Source organism: Sarcophilus harrisii, chromosome 2, assembly GCF_902635505.1.
Source record: "Sarcophilus harrisii chromosome 2, mSarHar1.11, whole genome shotgun sequence".
NCBI classification, from domain to species: Eukaryota; Metazoa; Chordata; class Mammalia; order Dasyuromorphia; family Dasyuridae; genus Sarcophilus; species Sarcophilus harrisii.
Genome location: NC_045427.1, coordinates 341,466,935 through 341,488,106, shown reverse-complemented (window position 1 = coordinate 341,488,106; position 21,172 = coordinate 341,466,935). Strand labels below are relative to the sequence as shown.

Below are 21,172 nucleotides of genomic sequence, written 5' to 3'. Positions count from 1 at the left end.
TGAGAGCCAGAAGCCCTCTCTCGGAGGCAAGAGAGATTCATTCCATCTTCCAACCTTTGTGCTGGCTGGAGGCTGAAGAAAGCAGAGGCAAAGAACAAGCTGCAAGAGCTCTTGGAACCAAGCAGAAAGATAGGCCTCTAAGAAAAACTCACCAAGCTATTTTGGAGGAAGCAATAAAAGATCTGAACTTTTAACACCTGGGGTGATTATTGCTTTTAACTGAAACTAAGGCTGCCTAACCTCCCCAAGAAACCTGCTCCCAGAGAGAACCATTATTATTTTAAAGAAGAAAAACACCACACATAGGTCTCTCAAACACAACATTTCCAAAACAAGACTCATAATCTTTCCTCACAACCTTCTAGTTAGTCAGGTTTACAACTTCAATATTAATTCAGGCTTACAACTTCAGGGTTACGTCTTCATTCAAATATTCACTACCCTAATTCAAGCCTTCAGAATATTTTTGTAATTTAATTTTTTCCTACTTTTCTAGACTTCTTATAGTTTACTTTCCTCTGCATGCTATCTATGACCCCCACCTTTTACTCTTGCTGTTTCCTATACTTGGAATCCTTTCCTTCTTAGAATCTACTTCCTTCAAAGAAACAATTTCTATGATAGACTTTTTCCAACCCCCCAGCTTCTAGTGCCTTTCCTTCCAAAGTTACCTGTATTCCATCCCTCCATCTTATATATCTATGTATATATGACAGCTTGTAATATATATGTATATAAAAGCACACCCACATACCACCCCCACATATATATTTATATTTGGAAAGAGAGAGAGAGAGAGGAGAGGAGAGGAATGTGCTAATTATTTACATTTTGTTTATCCAAGAAAACCTAAGCCCTCATATAGGGTAGAACTATTTATGCCTTTTTTACACTTTGCATCCCTAGACTTCATAGTTCCTGGCACAAGATAAGCATCTAATAAATGTCTCTTGACTGACTAACTCTACAAATATTCGAATAATTCTACAAATATTATAACCTCAGAAATAATGATACACATAAAATATTTTTGGAGAAAAATAGCACAGTTATCTGATAGGGGCAGGATACTCTGCACTACTGTTTATCCTTTTTAGGAAAAATCTATATAAACCTAGGGAATGCAACTATATTTCCTGTTTTTGCTACTCCAAAACTGAATAGAAAACTCAGATTTTAAGGGCCAAACAATTTAGAATTATTTATTTCACATTTATTGGAAAATTACTTGAGATGAAATGAAGTAGTTTTGGTCCTAAGCTGCTTTAATTTAGCAGAAAATTTTAAAGCAATGTAAAGTATGTGAAGCCAACATTTATTAGATTATCACAACACTAGAAGTCTATTTTTAGCTTGATCAAACTATTTGATCAGTAACTTTCTGGGAGATTCCATTCACACAACAAATGGAAGGACCAAAATAACCTATACCATCTGATTGATATGATATAAAACAATTATTACTAAGTGCAAGTATGTTAATATTCCACAAATCAATTGTGTAATTACATATATACAACTATTCATTATTTTATAAAAGATCTCAATTGAAAAGGGAAGGAAAGAAAAGGTATTTATTTAGTGCCTACTATATGACAGACATTATGCTAAGCACTTACCAAATGTTACATAATTTTCCCTTAGTACTTTGAAAATAATTTTATCCAAGGAAAATAATGGCTAACAAACTTTATATAGCACTTGAAAGTTTGCCAAGTACTTCACAAACATTACCTTACTTGATCCTTGTATCAATCCTATGAAGTACAAGCTATTGTTATCCCATTTTACATATGAGAAAACTGAGACTGAAAGAAGATAACTAATTTGCTCAGGGTTGCACATGTCCACAGCTAGTATAGTGGTTGGGGTAGCAGGATTTGAACTTGGATTTATCTGAAGCTACTTCAGCCCTTTATCCAATTTAATATCTAGCTACCTAAAGGTAAATGTGTATGTGTGTGTGTGTGTGTGTGTATATATATATATATATATATATATATATATATTTAAAGAGAGCATCCTCATTTAAAAGCCCCAATTTATAGAAAAGCTTATGGAGGTTTCTTACTCCTTTTGTTTCCAAAGGATAAAGGATCTTACACTTTGCTGAATGCGGTTACATTATGGCAAATTATGTTGAACTAGCTGTTTCTTCAAAATTCCATATTTCTGTAGGATAGCACCATTTTCTCAGTTATCCAAGTTCATAACCAAATTTTTCTTGACTCTTCTTTATCTTTTATTCCTTATATTTAACTGGTTGCCAATCTTGGCACTTCTGGCTCTACAACCTCTCTTTTTCCCCTCCTTTTCTCTTCAAAATAAATAATTCCCTGCTTCAGGCCCTCATTACTATTTGTCTAAAGTATTAAAACATCTTTTTAAGTAGGTAGGCTCTCCTGCTGCCAATCAATCTGCTCTCCAATCTAGCCTCCAAGGAGGTACCAAAACTATCCAAGAACTAGATGTAATCATAGTAGTCCCCTACCTAGAAATTTTCAGTTACTAGAATAACTTAATTTTTCAGTCGGGCTTTCAAAGTCATCCTTAATCTCATGCCCACCAACCATTCCACAATTATTCAACAAGCTTATAGTATTTACTATGTGTCAAAAATTAAACTGAATCTTGGGGATACAAGAAAAGTTTTAAAAAAGCAAAAAAAAAATACATACACACACCAGTTCTACCAATCAGGTAGGAGAGACCACATAAATAACTAGATAAACTAAAAATACAGTAGATGGAAGGTATTCTGCAAAAGAAAATATCATTAGCTGGAGGAGGGCCAGAAAATACCCTTCAAAGTGTGTTTTTGAGCTTGAATTAAATCACGAAAACTAAGAGACAAAAGACATGGGGTAGAGCATTCCAGGGAAGATGGTCATGGGGTACAAAGGTATGTATGGAATGTTTGAAGGACTCTTAAGTAGGCTAGTATAGATAAGTTGTAGAATATGTGGATCTTCAAGAACTTTTAATTAATTTTCTTAATTCTCAAGAAAAGTCAATATAGCATTCCTCAAAATCAACATCTTCATGTTTCTATATAGATTATTTCCCATTCCTGGAATAAATTTCCTTTTCTCAGAAACAACAGCTTCTATTAAAAGTCAGCTCTTGTGCCATTTCTAATACAAAACCTAGATTTTAGTGCTCTCACCTTTTTGAAATTATTTTATATTTACTTTTATCTATAAGTATTACCCTACGACCCCCCTTTCCCAAGTAAAATGTTAAAATTCTTTAATTTTGCATAATTTTTGTGTTTATATCCCCAGCTCTTTACAGAATGGTTTAGGTCAAACATATGCTTAATGATTACAAAATTGAATTGAGAGATAAAAATCTTTCATTTGCTTAAAAATTAAAGTTTTAAAGGTCTTCCAATTTATCCAAACTGGTCTCCCCCTACCAATAGAAAGACAAAAGGAGGCAGACACTCTATTAAATGGTATGCCATGTATTAGCAAGTGCTAATGCTAATTACTGCATTTATAATCTAGTAAGGGGGGAGGGGAAATATATATATATATATTTTTAAAGCCCATACCTGTAGAAGGTCACTGAGGTCAAGTAACATATCTGTGGGAAAAGTCAAGGAAATAAAACTTTTTAGTTGAAGAATTATGAAAGGATATACAATGTCCAAAATAATGTACAAGAAAAAAGCAGTAATAGAACTTATTTTATTACCCTCTTTTTAATAAATGATATATACTACAGATGGTAAATACTACCTCATTTGTATAATTATTTATGTTTGTTTAAAAAGGGAAGCAGGCAGGCTTAAATTGGGAAGTTAAAATGATCTTCAAACATAAAGCTTTGAAATGTTTTTAAAATGGAATGGTTAGAGGCAACATTACATAAATGCTTTTCAACTTGAGCATTGCTTCAAAGTAGTAAAAGTTAAAATATTTTGAATAAGATAAAGATTTCTCTGGAACAGGGAAAATTAATTATTTTTATAATTAGAATAAAAGGCTATATTTAAATATAAAAGCACAATGCACAAATTTATTATTTATTTCATAAAACAGTACCTAAAGATACTTTTAAAACTAATTAAATACATGCAAATGCTTAGTTTATAAAAATAGCTGTCATTTTTATAACATTCATGATCACTTGATTCTCATAAAAACTTTGTGAAATCATATATTACAAGTATTATTAGCCCAATTTTATAGAAAATAAAACTGAGATTCAGGTTATGTAACTGGTCCAAAGTCACACAAATAGAAGAGCCAGAATTCGAACTGAGGTCTTATAACTCCAAATCCAGCACTCTTTCCAGTAGTACCTGTTGCCATAGGTACATACTGATAAAATTTACATTTTAATTCATTGTCTTTGAATTGTTAACATGTTCACAAAACATTAACTTCAATTAATAATAGTAGAATATTTAAAAATTAACTGGGGAAGGGGAAACAGGTATTTACATAGTGCCTATTATATGTGAAGTATTATGCTGATAAACTTTACAAAGATTATCTCTTTGATTTGATCCTCTGAACTGTTATTACCTCCATTTTACAGTTGAGGAAACTGAGGCAAAAAGAGATTAAGTGACTTGCCCAAGATCATATAGCTATTAAATGTCTGAAGTTCTATTTGAACTTAGGTCTTCCAGACTTCAAGCTGAACACTGTATCATCTAATTACCTAAATTTAAAAAAAAACCAATGGGAAAAGATACTTGGCAAATCAAGCCAAAAAGATCAAACATAGAAAAGACAGGTAGAATTTAAACAACAAATAGACTTCTGATGAAGATAAATAAGAAAGCAAAAAGAACTATCTCTCTAAATGAGAAGCATAAGGACTTAACAGATATTTCACACAACTGGAAATTACTTCCATGTTACTTCTATGACCATATATATATATGAAAATACAGAATGGCAAAATATTAAGTGATAAAATTATGAATAACTTTGTGAGAGCCATAAATTAATTATATTCTAATACTGAAACTAAGTATCAACTGTGAAACAAACAGCATAAACTCTGTCATGTACCAAAAGAAATTGTAAGGAAAACAGTAGTATAAGTTGCATGATAGCACAATGGACAAATTAAATTAATTCAACAAACATTTATTAAGTATGGATGTTATGGATGTACCAGGCACTATGCAATGCACCAGGAACATACACACACACAAAAAAAAGACAACAGAGGAGTAGACAATCTAATGGGGAAGAGAACATGCAAATAGATAGATAGATATATAAGTAAGTTATATACGGGATAAACAAGAAATAAAAGCAAGCAAGCATTGGAATTAAGAAGGGTTTAGGGAAGGCTTCCTGTAAAAGGTAAGCTTTTAGTAGGGATTTACAAGACAGGGAGGTCAATAGTCAGAGAGAGGAGGGTGAGTGTTCTAGGTACAGAAGTCACACAGAAAAAAACCTAGAATAGACAGGTGAAAGTTTTGTTCAGGAACAGCCAGGAAGCCAGTGTCACTTGTATGTCTCAGGAAGATAGGTGTATGGGGCTAGGTTATGAAGGGCTCTGAAAGTCAAACAGAACATTCTGTATTTGATCCTGGAGGTAATAGGAAGCCATTGGGGTTTTATTAGGGTGAAGAGTTGGAGATGACATGATCAGAACTGCATTTTAGGAAAATCATTTTAGTGGCTAAAATTAGATTGAAATGGGAAGAGACTTAAGATAGGCAGACCCAATAGCTGGCTATTGCATTAATCAAGGCATAAGATGATGAGGATTTGCACTAGAGGGATGGCATATCCAAGATATATTGCAAAGGTGAAATAGGCTTTGTCAAGAGTTCAGATAATAGGGGTGAGATATGGTGAGGAATCTAGGATGACTCCTGGGTTGCAAATCTGAAGGTCTGAAAAGATGGTGTTGCTCTCTACAATATAAGGGAAGAGAGAGGAGAAGTTCTGGGAAATGAATAATTTCTCTTTTGAATACTGAGTTTAAGGTATCTACTGGACATCCAGTTTGAGATGTCTGAAAGGCAGTTGGAGATATGATATTGGAGGAAGCAGAGAGATTAGAGCAGGAAAGGTAGAGTATGGTATCACAAAAACCTAGAGACAAGAGTACTAAAGAGGAAAGAGATAGAAAGACAAAGGGGGAAGAGGGGAGAGGGAAGGAAGAGAAAGAGAAAAATAAAATAGGGAGAAACGGAGGGAAGAAAGGAAGGAGAAAGGAAAGAAGGAAAGGAGGGAGGGAAGAAAATATCAACAGTGTAAAATGCTAGAAAAGAAGTCAAGGAAAATGAGAACTGAGAAAAAGTCACTGAATTTGGCCTAAGAAATCATTTGGGATTTTGAAGGAAGCAGTTCTGGTAGAATTTGGATGTACCTATTTTAGACCACTTTTTTGAATTTAGCTAAAAAGGAAAGGAAAGAAATCGGACAATAGTTAGCAGGAATAGAAGGATCAAGGAAGAATTGTTTTGTTTTGTTTTCAGAATAGGAAATTGTCTGTGGGCAATAGGAAATAAGTCAGCAGAGAGGGAGAGATGGAAGAATAAGGATGGCAAAGAGAGAAATCTGTTGGAGGAGAAAGGATGGTTAATGTCTTCAGTTTTTTCTGAAAAACGCGAAGCAAGGTCCTCATATGAAAGAGTATGTAAAGGGGTAACTGTGGGAGATTTTATGAGGGATGAAAAGGTTTGGAAAAACTACTGTAGAGTATGAGATAGTAAACAAAAAAAGAAGTAAAGGACAATTTCCTAGAAGACAAGTTAAGGCTACTTGAGGTTGTGTAACATAAATTTGTAGAGGACCAGCACATAGGCACAAAGGCAACAAATGATGGGAGTGATCCAACACTGAGGTGTGACTGGATATAAGTGACATGATAAAAGGGGGTAAAAGATTCAAGAGATGACAGTGCAGAATCAAATTTGTTCACCACGTCATCAAGATGAGAAGAGGAGAAAGTGGCTAGTGCAATGGAGATGACCTGGGAGAGAACTGAGGGAGGGGTCAAGAACTGGAGGTAACAGTGAGGATAAAATAAAGAGTTATATAAGGGAATGCAGAGGGAGAGGTGAAAAACCAAAAGATTTTGTTCAGATAGAATTTCAGGATTCTTGAAGATAAATGTGGTATATCTATCAGTGATAGATTGCCACAAAACATTTGCTATGTGATCTCTTTGAAAAGAAAACTATAAGAAGATGGTGGAGTAAGAATAGGAAGTTATCTGAGTTCTTACCAGTTTCATTCAAAACAACTTTAAGTCAAACATCAAAACAAATTCTAGAGCAGAAGAACCCACAAGAAAGAGTGAATTAAATTTCCATCACAAGATAACTTAGAAGGACTACAGAAAAGGTCCATTTCAGTTGGGTAAAAGAGGAAGGCAGCCCAGTTCAAATGGTGTCCAGGCAAACCAACAGGAGGCCCCAAAGCTTAACAAAGATCACCAACAAAAGACTCCTGGGCCGCAGCTCAGCAGGCCAGCTTTAAAACCCCATGGTTCCAGTTCATCAGGTGAACTTCCAGCCCCAGATGTTTCAGCACAACAGGTGAGCAAACATCCCAAGAGCTCTTGCGCAGAAAGCCAGGGACCAGGTAACTTGGGACAATGCTTCCTATATCCTAGGAATAGAGCTTATCTTTAAAAGTCACTAAATAAGCTGGGAAATGAGAGGGGGAAAAAAGGCAAAAAGCCCTGATTATAGAAAAGTATTATAGAGATAAGAAAGAACAAAGGATAAACTTAGAAGAGGGCAACAATGTCAAAACACAACATGCAAAACCTCTACAACATATATTAATTGATCTTAAGCCCAAAAACTCCTCTAGGAAGAGCTCAAAAAGAAAATTAAAAAATCAAATAAAAGAAGTTGAAGAAAAATTGGAAAAAAGTCAATGGAAAGATAGATTAAAATTAATTGGAAACTAAATAATCCTAATCAAAAAACAAATCATAAAAACATTAATTTCAAAGAGAATAACAATAATCAGAACACATACCAAAACTTATGAGACGCAGCCAATACAGTATAGTAAAAGGAAATTTTCTCCCCCTAAATTCAAATTTAAATAAATAAATTCAATTAAATAGAGAAAAATCAGATCAATATACTGGGCATGCAACTAAAAAAACTATAAAATTAATTTAAAATTCCCAATTAAATAACAAATTGGAAAGCCTGAAAACAAAATAATAAAACTTTATGAAGGGTGGAGCCAAGATGGCAGGGAGAAGCCAGGACATTGCTTGAGTTCTCTCCAGCTTATCTCAGAATTATGACTAGATCAAAGCTCTGAATGGATTTTGGAGTGACAGAACTCAAAATATTTGGAGTATAATAATTTTCCATCTTAAGATATCTTGGAAGTTCTTCAGGAAAGGTCTGTCTTAATTAGGCAGGAAAAGGGAAAAGGAGCAGAATGTGTCCTTTGTCCCCTGTTCCCCTCCCTCCAAAAAAGAGGCTTGGGACAATCTGTGCCCTAAGAGCAGTTCAAATTTTAAAAATAAGCAAAAAAGCAAAGAGTCCTGACCCTAGAAAGCTACTATCATGACAGGATGACAGGGAAAATCAGAACACAAACACAGAAGAGCACAACAATGGCAAAATACCTACATGTGAAGCTTCAAAGTGAGATATAAACTGTTCTCAAATGCAAAAGGCTCTCCTGGAAGCGCTCAAGAAGGATCTTAAAAGACAGAAGAAAAATGGGGAAAAGAAATGAAAGCTATGCAGGATAATTATGAAAGTTTTGGGGGAAAAAGATTCGAAAAGGAAGTACAGAAAATGACTGAAGAAAACAACTCCTTAAAAAAAAAAATTTTGGTAAAATGGAAAAATATATTGACTGAAGAAAGCTCCTTAAAAATAGAATTGGCAAAATGGAAAAAGAAAACTATCTGAAAAAATAGAAGCAAAATGAAAAATAAAAAATCCACTGAACAGAATAACTCTTTAAACGTACAACTGGCCAAATGCAAAAGGAAGTTAAAAAAGCTAATTGAAGAAAATAATTCACTAAAAATTAGATTGAAAAATACTGCAAGCAGCCAGAAAGAAACAATTTAAATATTCAGGAGCCACAATCAGGATTATCCAGGACCTAGCAGCTTCCATTTTAAAGGATTGGAGGGCCTGGAATATAATATTCCTGAAGAAAATCAATGAATTAGTAAGTAAGACTGAGTTGGTTTTATGAAAAAAATAACAACAAAATGGATAAACCATTGGTTATTTTGATTAAAAAGAGAAAGAAGAAAACAAAATTATCAGTATCAAAAATGAAAAGGGTAAATTTACCATCAATAGAGAGTAAATGAAAGCAATTATTAGGAACTTTTTTACCTATAAATCTGACAATCTAAGTGAAACAGATGCATATTTACAAAAATATAAATTGCTCAGATTAACAGAAGAGGAAGTAGAATATTTAAATAACCCTTTTTTCATTTAAAAAATGAAAATGAGCAAAACATCGATAAGCTACTTAAGAAAAAAGTCCCTAAGACTAAGTTGGATTCACAAATGAATTCTACCAAATATTTTAAGGTCAATTAATTTCAGTTCTACATAAAGTATTTGGGAAAACAGGCAAAGAATGAATGCCCCCAAATTCTTTTTATGACACAAACATGATGATGATATTTAAGATAAGAAGAGTGAAAACAGAGAAAAAAATGTAAAGGCTAATTTCCATAATGAAGATTGATACAGATATTATTAGCAAGGAGATTACAGTGATATAACACAAAAATCAAATACTATAACCAGATGGGATTTATGCCAGGATAAAGAGCTGCTTTGATATTAGGGAGATTATTAGTATAATTGATGGTATCAACAGAAATTAGATGATTATCTCAATAGATGTAGAAAAAGCTTTTGACAAAATACAATACCTATTACTGTTTAGAATAGAGAGCTAGGAATAAATGGAACTTTCCTTAAAATGTTTAATATTAACTATCTAAAACCATCAGCAAGTACTATCTTTAATGAGAATAAGCTAGAAATCTTCCCAATAAGAAAAAGATGATAAAGGCCTCATTTTTCAAAAACAAACAAAAAAACCCATAGATATATAGATGGACAGACATATAGATAGATGAGTCAAACTTATAAGAATATAAGTCATTTTCCAATTGATAAATGATCAAAGGATACAAATAGGTAATTTCCAAATAAAGAAATCAATTCTATCTATAATTACATGAAAAAATGTTCTAATATTAAAGAAGGAAAAGGGACTTGTGTGTTAAAAATGTTTGTGACAGCCCTTTTTGTAGTGGCTAGAAACTGGAAATTGAATAGATGCCCATCAATGGGCTAAGTAGAATGGCTAGTAAATTTTGGTATATGAATGTTATGGAATATTATTGTTCTGTAAGAAATGACCAGCAGGATGAATACAGAGAGGCTTGGAGAGACTTACATGAACTGATGCATCACTAAGTGAAATGAGGAGAACCAGGAGATCATTATACACTTCAATAACAATACTATATGAGTATCAATGCTGATGGAAGTGATTATCTTCAACAATGAAAGGATCCAAATCAGTTCCAAATGATCAGTAATGAACACAATCAGCTATACCCAGAGGAAAAACACTGGGAAATGAGTGTGGACCACAACATAGCAATTACCCTCTTTCTGTTGTTTGCTTTCATTTTTGTTTTTCTTCCCAGATTATTTTTACCTTCTTTCTAAATCCGATTTTTCTTATGCAGCAAAACAACTGTATAAATATGTACACATATAATGTAATTAACATATACTTTAAAATATTTAAAATGTATGGGACTACCTGCCATCTAGGGGAGGGGGTGAAGGAAAGAGGGGAAAAGTTGGAACAGAAGTTTTTACAAGGGTCAATGTTGAAAAATTACACATGCATATGTTTTGTCAATAAAAACTATAATAAAAAATAATAAAAAAAAGAAAAAATATTTTAAATTACCACTGATTAAAGAAACAAAAATTAAAACAATTCTGAACAAAAGAAACAAAAATTAAAACTCAAACCTCTCAGATTGGCTAATATAGAAAAGGAAAATGATAAATGTTGGAGGAGATGTGAGAAAAGTGGGACACATACACTATCAGAGTTTTGAACTGACCAACAATTCTGGGGACAATTTGGAACTAGGACCAAAAGGCTATAAAAACCTGCATACCTTTTGATCTAGCAATACTACTACTATGGTGGTATCCCAAAGAGATCATTAAAAAAAAGGAAAAAGAAACCTACATGTAAAAAAATATTTATATAGCAGTTCTCTTTTGTAGTGGCAAAGAAATGGAATATTATTGTGTTGTAATAAAGGATAAGCAAGAAAATTTAAGAAAAACCTAGACTTATATGAACTGATGCAAAAACAAGTGACCGAACCAGGAAAACACTGTACATAGTAAGAGCAGCATTGTGAGATAATCAAGTATGATCGAGTTAAGCTCTTCTCAGCAATACAATGATCCACAATTTCAAGATTCATCACAGAAAATGCTATCCACATCCATTTTTCATGGGTTTTTTCCCCATTTATTCTGTTTCTTCTTTTACAAAATGGCTAATATGGAAATATGTTTTACAGGATTAAACATATATAAATTATATCAAATTGTTTACCATTTTGGAGAGGGAAGAGGGAATGGAACAATGAAGAAAATTTGGAACTCAATTTTGTAAAAAAAAAAAAATGAATGTACAAAATTCTCTTCACATGTAACTGGAAAAAAGCCATTAAAAAAAAGGAAAGAAAAATAAAGGCATATGATAAATAATGAAACCAATTGTTTGCTTTTTAATCTTTTAAAAAACAAATTTTGGAAGGTATGGTCCATATCTGTGCTTGAAATAATGTAACAAAAAAAAATAAGAAATTATACATGTATTATATATTGTTGGAATCTTTAAAAGTGTTAAGCCATTAGAGTTGATAGAGACAATAATTATCTAATTTAGCATGGTTCAATATGATTGATTTGATCTTAGAAGGAGATATTTTGGGTCAGAACTTGAAACAAGGTACTAAGTACAACTGATAGAAACAATGTTTGTGTTCATACCTTTAGAGAGCTCCTAAGTAAGTACTCAATGGAGTTCACAGGTTTGGGAGAATCAGGGTTTAGAAAGAGATATCTGAATTTACACCTCCCTTAGGGCCAGAGATTATCCTGGGAGATATCCCACAATCCCACTCTCGGAGAAGTAGCATAAATACAGCTCCAGTAAGCCACTGGAAAGAGTTTTTACTTGGGAGAGTTACTTGGGAGCATTCCCAGGAGTCGGAGAGGAGCACTCTACAAGAAAGCCTACAAGCCCTATCTTCCAGGCAAGGGAGATTCATCATATCTTCTATCCTGGTGCTGGCTGGAGTCGGAAGGACAAACCTTTGGATTTGGAGACATTAGGGCGGAGCTCTTAGAACCAAGCAGAGAGATAGGCCTCTGGGCTAACTGGGCTATACTGAAGGACACAATAAAAGTTCTAAACTTTTATCACCGGGCTGTGTTGTGGAAAAAGAACACCAACAATATATTACTTTGTTTTCACCATTTGTTGATGATATATAATCTCATAAATAGATCAGAAGGAATGATAATGGAAGAAAGTCTATCTTTTCCAAATACTGGAACCTATTCCCCAGAGTCTAGCACACAACTTTGTACATGTAAAGCACTTTATAAATGTGTGCTGAATTGAAGCGCACATGGGAAACAAAATTAACTTCATACTTAAAACATATGAATTAGTTTAAGAAATTTTATTGTGAAAACATTTTGAATTTTAATTGTTTTAATTAAAAAATTTTAACTACTGATACGTTTTATCATTAAAAGCATTTTTTAAAAATTACTGGTATGTTTTATCATTATCATTACCTCAATTTTGTTATTCTTGTAACAAAATAAAATAATAGCTAAACACTAAGCAAAACTATCAACAAAGTGACCACATCAAAATATTAATTATTTATATCAGCTCTCCAATTGTCTATGTAAAAACAAACAAACAAACAAATAAATAAGATATCTCAATCTCTCTCTTAGCTTTTCTCTATTTTTAAAAAAAGAAAAACTAATTTCCTGGGATTTTTTTTTTAGGGGAAAAAAAAAGGAAATCAAAAAGAAAAAGGTCTTATTCTGCAACTTAAATTGAATTTCTAAAATCATGAATGGTCATTGTAACTGACCACAGATGTTATCTGAAGTTGCTAGTCTTTTACCATGTCGCTGTTACCCAAAAATCTGTTCTTCTGGTTCTGCTCACCATCAGTTTATATAGAAATATCCTCAAAACTGTTTGTTTTTTTTATAATAGTGATATTAGATTATAAATTGTTCTTCAATTTATACAAATTGAACAAAGTTCAAAAATATCAAGGGAATTAATGAAAAAAAAAATTACAAAAGCAGTAGCCTAATAGTACCAGACCTAAAATTCTATTATAAAGCAGCAAACATCAAAAATATATGATACTGGCTAGGAAATAAAGTAGTGGATCAGTAGAATAGGTTAGATATCCATGGCACGATAATCAATGTCTATAATCATCTAGTACTTGATAAACCCCAAAACTCCAGCTTCGATAAGAATTCACCTGGGAAAACTGGAAATAATATGTCAGAAACCTGGCATAGGCCTACATCTCACAAAATAAGGTAAAAATGGGTACATCTAGCTACAAGCAAATTAGTAGAGCAAGAGATAGTTTACCTATTAGATCTTGGAGAAGGGAGGAATTTATGGCTAAAGTAGAACTAGAGAATATTTTGAAATACAAAATGGACAACTTTGATTACATTAAATTAAAACAAATAAACCAACAAACAAAGCCAACACAGCCAAGATTAGAAGAGAAGCACAAAGCTGGGAAAAATTTTTTACAGCCAATGTTTCTGAGCCTCAATTCTAAAATATATAAAGAACTGTGTCAAATTTGTAAGAATACAAATCATTCCCCAATTGATAAATGATCAAAGGATATGAACAGACAATTTTCAGATGAAGAAATTAAAGCCATTTACAAACATATGAAAAAATGTTTTAAGTCACCATTGATTAAAGAAATGCAAATTAAAACAACTCTGAGGTATTACTTCACACCTCTCAGATTGGTTAAGATGACAGGAAAAGATAAGGATAAATGTTGGAAGGGATGCAGGAAAGCTGGAATACTAATGCATTGTTAGTGGAATTGTGAAATGATCCAACCATTCTGGAGAACAATTTGGAGATATGCCCAAAAGGCTATCAAACTATGCACACTCTTTGAGCAGTGCCACTATGCTGTCTATATCCCAAAGAAACATAAAGGAAGGAAAAGGACCACAGATGCAAAAATTTACTGTAGCAGCTCTTTTTACAATAGCAAAAACTGGAAAGTAAGTAGATGCCCATCAATTAGGAATAGCTTAATAAATTATGGTATAAAAAAATAATGGGATGACGAACAAGCTCATTTTAGAAAGGCCTGGAAAGATTTCCATGAACTGATGCTGTGCAAGACAAGCAAAACCAAGAATACATTGTACACAGCAATAGCAAGATTATGTGATGATCAACTATGACCAAGATCATGTGACGATCAACTATGACAAACTTAGTTCTTCTCAGAAGCTAGGTGGCACAGTGGATAGAACACCAACCCCGAAGTCAGGAGGACCTGAATTCAAATTTACCCTCAGACACTTAACACTTCCTGGCTGTGTGACCCTGGACAAGTCACTTAACCCCAATTACCTCAGCAAAAAGAGAAGAAAATAAGAGAAAACAAAAGAAAAGAAAGACATGAGCATTTTTATAGGCAACAGAAGAAATAAGGAGAGATTAAAGATAAATAAAAGACTGGGAATGATCACAAAGTAATCTGCTAAAGAAATCAAACTCGCCAAGAAGGATCCTCTTCCTATAAGATGGAAACTAATAGATAATGGCAAAAGATATCTCAATGATGTGATAAAAGGAAGCTCATCATCAAATGGCATTATTTCAGTAAAATATGAGGCAAGGTTTGAAGCTAAGAGGGATAAAAAGGTCTGGAAGGACCACTACAGTGAATAAGACAATAAACTAATAATTAGGGAGCATTTATGTCATCTAGAAGGATTGCCTTGCAAGACCCAGTTAAGTTTATATAACATAAATCTGTAGTGGACCCAGTATACTGGGTGATTTTTTTCACATTTGTTCAGAAACATTGGTAATACTGAAGGTAGTATATGGTTGAAGTGATCTGAGACCAAGATTAAACAGAGCAAGCATGACAATACAATGAAGGGGAAAAGGGCTCAAGACAAGAGTGTAGAGTTAAAATAATTCACCACAGAGTCAAGAGGAGGAAAGCAAGAGAATATAGCAAGGACAGGGATGATAACCTGAAAAACAACTGAAGTCAAGGATTAGAGGTCCTAGTGTGAACAAAGAACAAGTTTTAAGACTATAAAGCAGAATGACAGTTGAACTAATTGATGTAATAGAACTGTGTCCCCTGATCTTTGTGGAGGGTAGGCCACCTGGCATGGGGAAATTCCAAAAAATGATCCCCACCCACATAAATCTCCCTTGGAAAAGCTACCTGGTTTCCCACAGGAATTTCCCACTTCCAATTAATCTGTGAATCACTCTGGTGTAGGAAACAATCACCACCCTTATTGATATGAAAATTAACCCATAATCTGCTCCCTAGCCTCAAACCATAGAAAGCTAATTAAAAAAAAACAACTCTGTACCCCAAATCTTTGTTAATTCCTATCTGGAACTGGTCCTCTGAGAAATTGTTTCTCAGTATAATAAACTTTTCTTTTTTTTTTTTTTGCCAAAAACCTTGCATGAAGGTCAGGACTGCTAATTCTTTTGCAGAAACCTTTGACACCAGCTCCATCACCATTAGGGTATCTCTCATCCTTCATCTCTCACACCTCAACATAACTACAAATAGTAATTAGGTTAGGAAATTTTAGTTTGAGAACATGGAAGTGGTGTATTTTCTTTCTTTCTTTTTTTTTTTTTTTTGGTGATGGCAAGTGTATGACCATCTTTGTATAGGATTAAGGGGAAGCAAGAGGAGGAAGTCATATGAAATGAGGAAATTAAGAAACTGTGTAGTAGAGTACTTGTAGGAGTATCAATATGTATATTCAAATCCCCTTCTATGAGAGCAGAAGATGGGGAAGAAAAGACTGCACCAGACCTTAAACTTGTTGAGAAAAAAGGGGAAGCATCCTGGGGTTAGTAGATAACAGTTACCAAAATTTTGATTGAGTGGTACAGAGACTGAGTGAACCTCAAAGGAGGTGAGATTACTAAATGATAGTAAGAGAGGAAAAACATGGAAATGGTAATGGGGAGTAAGTGAAAAGTTCAGCCAGAACTTGAGAGGGGAGGCCAAGGAAATCTGTCATCAGGAAGGACTTAGGCTTCAGTGAGAGCCAAGTTTGTGGTCAATGAAGTATGTATTCCAGAGAGCACAGTAGAAGTGATGGAAGTTTTGAAGTAGGACACTATTAGGGGAATACTGAGGGAATGAGCATAAGGGAATAGGTAATGAGGAATGAACAATGGAGAGGAAATACAGGAAAGTGACTTTCTACAATGTGATTTTTCTCTATCCTTAATCTTAAATAGGACAACAGAAGAGAACTGGGAGATCATCAAGCTAATTGTTAACATTTTTGGTGCCATGAACCATCCTCTTTTGAAGTCTGGGGAAGTTTAAGAAACCCTATTCAAAATGTTTTTAAATGCATACAATAAAATACATTGTATTACAAAGGTAACCAACTCTACCCAATTGTATAGTACAAATAATGACTGGCTAACTGAAGTTATTAAAATATCTTATAAAATAAGTTCAACCAAGATTGAGAATCTCCCTGAAAAGGTTCAAATAAGAAAACAGTGACCTAGAAAATCTGAATAAATTGTCCAAAGTCATTCTGCTAGTACTTGTCAAGAGTTCAGGATTTTAATCCACATCTTCTGTTTATAAATCTACTCTCTGCTTTATATCAGTCACTGGAAGAATTCTAGGGAAAACAATATGCACACATTCTAGGTTACAGAAATTAATAGATTACAATTCTCCTTTTAGAACTCTCAGACAAGTAGACTTTCATCTTCATAATTATACATATTTCATTGAAATACTGTATCAAATTCAGAATCAGAGAATCTAAAAATTCCACAACTGAAGGGAATTTCAAAAGTTATCATATTTAAACCATAAGTAAACAGGAATTTCCTGTAACATAAGTAGTCATTTAGTCTCTGCTAGAGGGGAAAATATGAAACCTGAGATTCAATTTTCATTTAAGGATTAAAAAAAGGAATTTTAATTGGTACATTTGATATTTGGAGAAAAGTTACTGAAAAACCAAAAGGAAGAAAAGTAGTATTTTGAAGCTGAAAGGATACGAGGTGTTCCTTCAGTGCGACAAACCAAGTAAAGACATGCAGCAATGACATGTGCCATTTTTCTTCCACGTGTAAGATGCTTGCTCACAGCCATCTTGAAGAAGTTAAATGCTGTATCAAGGCAATGTTGATTTAGTTGTAACTGATTTCCTAAGTGATGAATCTGACGTTTGCCTAGAAAATAATTTTTTAAAATTACAAAATTACAAAACATAATTTTGCACCTAATTCATCACAATTTTATTGAAAAAGCATAAGATTTTGTACCAATTTAATTTCAAAAAAAGATGAGACCAACCCAACAACTAAGGTCTAAGAATAAAATATATATTCTGAATTTATGTAAAATTTTACAAGTTTATGTCAAATTATATTTTAACTATTAATGACTGCAAATGGTATTTGCAATATTCGGCATTCATACTTCCTTACTTCTTGAAAGAAGGAAGATGCTTTTGTCACCTTTTAATTGATCGTGGCTTTCTCACTTTATTTACAGAGCACTGAGTTTTTCAGTTTTTGTTTTTCTTTCCATTTACATAGGTCCTCCTGTTTTGAATGCTGTTTTGCTACTTATTATTTCATTTTGCATAAGTTCATCTAAATCTATTATTCATGCTTTTCTGAATTTTTCTTAGAGTACAATAATGTTACATTTGTGTCAGCAATTACATTATTGACATAATTAGTCATTCTCTTCAACTGATGATCTACTTTATTTCTGTTGTTGTCCAGTCATTCAATTGTGTCTGATTCTTCATGAAACCAAGGCCTTCCAGGTCCTTCAATTCTTCATTATCTTGCAAAGTCTATTCAAATTCATGTTTGTTGTTTCCATGATGCTATTTCTCCATCTCATCCTCTGCCACCCTCTTTTCTTTTTGCCTTAAATCTTTCCTAACACAAGGGTCTTTTTTTTCCCCCAGTAAGTCCTGTCTTATTATGTGATTAAAGAAGTTCAGTATTTGAACTTTCAAAGAACAGTCTAAAGTAATTTCTTTAAGAATTGACTGATTTGATCTCCTTGCTGTCCAAGGAATCTCAAAAGTCTTCTTCAGCAACTCAACTTGAAAATGTCAATTTTGTGGTAATCAATTTTATTTACAATCCAACTCTTAAAGCCATAAGCTACTATTGAAAAACAAAAAACATAGCTTTGACTATATAGACCTCTGTCAGCAAAGAGATGTTTCTCCTTTTTACCATGCTATCCAGATCTTCCATAGCTTTTTTTCCAAATAGTACACATCTTAATTTCATGGCTATAGTTATTACTGCAGTGGTCTTTAAGTCCAAGAATATAAAATCTGACATTATTTTTATTTCTTCTCCCTCTACTTTCCAGGAAGTGATGGGATCTGTTGTTAAGTAATTTTTTGATGTTTAATTTCAAGCCAGCTTTTATATTCTCCTCTTTCACTCTTATCAAGAGGATCTTCACTTTCTGCCACCTGGAGGATATCACCTATATATCTGAGATTGTTAATATTTCTCCCAGAAATCTTAATTCGGCTTCTGATTCATTCAACCAGGCCTTTTGCATGATGTACTCTGCATGTAAGTTAATTAAATAAGATGACAATATACAGCTTTGTCATAATCAATTATTGCTAAGTGTGCTTCTTGTTCTACATACAACTTCCTCAGGAGACAATAAGATGATTTAGTACTCCCATCTCTTTGAAAATTAGCCACATTTTATTGTGATGCAGAGAAGTGAGGTTATGAATATTTTAGTATGTATCAGAGCTTTTTTTCTGTCTTTGATCCTTTGATCTCCTCAGGATGGATACACACACACATGTATATACTTACATATATATACATATATGTATGTGTATATATACACACACATACACCACTTGGAGTATTCTTTTTGCTACTTTTAAAAAAATAATCACAATTTCAAATTATTTTATAGAATAACAGCTATTTGCAATATCCTTTAGTGGGCCTATCTTTCTATAACTCTTCTAACATTATTTTCTTCACTATAACTTCCAAACTCTCCACCCCCTTAATATTGTCCCAGGCTGGTTACATTCTTCTCAAATCTATGATGAATCTATATTATCTTTTATTCTCAAATCTCTTTTACCTTTGTTCCATCTCAACTAACATCTTGCCAAGCCCTAGTTCTGGAATACTCTAATCATCCATTTCCTTTTCTTCTTATGAAGGAGGAAGTCAAGAAATACTAATAAATAGGTCTACTACAAATAAATATATTATCTAATATTAATTGAAAGGCAATCTTTCCACTTCTATTTAACTGACGAAATTCTCCTCTTTCTCAATTCACTTCCCTATAACACCATTTCCAACTACCTCTTCTTACACTCTAGTCTCTGAAAAAGCGGTGGTCCATCTTGCCAAGATCAATCTTTTAATGAACCTTGTATACTTTTGCTTTTTATCTTGTTTAGCAGATTTACCAATCTGGCTTTCAAATTCATCATTCATTTGAAACTACTTTCTCCAAAATTACCATCTTCTAATTACCAAATCTAATGGCTATTCTTCAATCCTCATTCCTTTAGATCCTTCTGCAGGATCTGACACAGTGGTCTACTTCTTTCTAGAAACTCTCTTTTCTAGATGTTGGGTTTTTTGTTTGTTTGTTTTGACATCCCAGTCTCCTTGTTTTCTTATGACCTGTTTAACTATTCCTCTTTCATATCCTTTGTTGGAATTTTATATTTTCTATGTCATTTCTGAGGCCCTCTTCTTTTTCTTCCTTTATACTCTTTTTCTTGCTTCTTCAATTCCTCTATGTTCAATTATGATTTCCATTAGGCAAAGATCTACATATCTGATCCAAGTCACTTTCCCGAGTTCCAATCTTGCATCACCAACTGCCTAACTGACATTTGCACAGATAATCTGAATAGATACCTTAGGCTAACTAAATCCCAAACAAAACTTACTACCTTTCCCTTTTCCAAACCTTCCATATTTCTGTCAAAACCACCAATAATTTTTTTTCCAACCTCTTCAGTTATAAAAACTCTCATGTATTCAAAAGCTCTCCTACGTCCCCTTTTTTCCACTCACATAGACACTATCTTAGTTCAGGTTTTTATTATTTTCAAAGGTATTCTTAATTGGTCTCCTTAGCTCAATTCTCTTCTAATGCATCCCCACAAAGTCACTAAAGTGATTTTCCTAAAGAACAGATCTGACTATGCCATGTAAACCACAATGCCTTCCTATTATTTCTAAAACTAAATAGAAAAGACTTTATTTAGTACTTAAAGCTCTTTAAAACTTGGTCCACTCCATTTTCCACAGTTTGTTTTGTGTTGTTACATATGGTTCCTCCTATTACATTCATTCCATGGCTCAACCATACTGGCCCAATCTCTCATTCACTAATGCCTTCTTCATTTAACACTTCTAAAGATTTCTGGCTTCAAGATTCATCTAAAATACTACCTTCTTCAAGTAGGCTTTTCTGGGGGCTACAGCTTTAAGAACCTTCCTTCAAAGGTTATTTTTCATGCACGTTGTATGTATCTACCTATATACATGTTACTTTTTCCACTAAAATATAAGATATGAATGGAATTGTTTTTACTTTTTCTTTGCATTTACAATACTTAGCATGTTTCTCTTATTGCTGATTTTGAGCAGTCTTTCAAATAATTATTCAACAAGAGGTTTGGCAATTGTTAATGCTGTAAAGTTACCCATACATATAACCTGTAAATAAAAAGCTATTAAATTAAAAAAAAATTTTTTTTGAGAGACATAAAAAAAAAATTATTATTCAAGTGTGTAAT

At 33.2% G+C, this 21,172-nt stretch overlaps 2 protein-coding genes across 4 annotated transcripts in view; one reads left to right on the top strand and one right to left on the bottom strand.

The window, feature by feature from the left end:
* Positions 1-17,142, top strand: part of BTBD6 (BTB domain containing 6) — a 35,616-nt gene extending 18,474 nt beyond the window's left edge. The window contains exon 4 of the mRNA XM_023503486.2: positions 16,602-17,142. Within this exon, the coding sequence (XP_023359254.1) occupies positions 16,602-16,692 (91 nt within the window). The 3' untranslated portion in view covers positions 16,693-17,142. The remainder of the gene's footprint in view (positions 1-16,601) is intronic.
* Positions 1-21,172, bottom strand: part of BRF1 (BRF1 RNA polymerase III transcription initiation factor subunit) — a 153,277-nt gene that overhangs the window by 97,309 nt on the left and 34,796 nt on the right. For 2 of the 3 annotated variants that reach the window (XM_031952992.1, XM_031952993.1), the window contains exons 3-4: positions 17,391-17,564; positions 3,557-3,588 (exon numbers count right to left, since the gene is read on the bottom strand). In XM_031952992.1, the coding sequence (XP_031808852.1) occupies positions 3,557-3,588; positions 17,391-17,564 (206 nt within the window). The remainder of the gene's footprint in view (positions 1-3,556; positions 3,589-17,390; positions 17,565-21,172) is intronic. The other variant, XM_031952994.1, reaches the window with a different exon arrangement.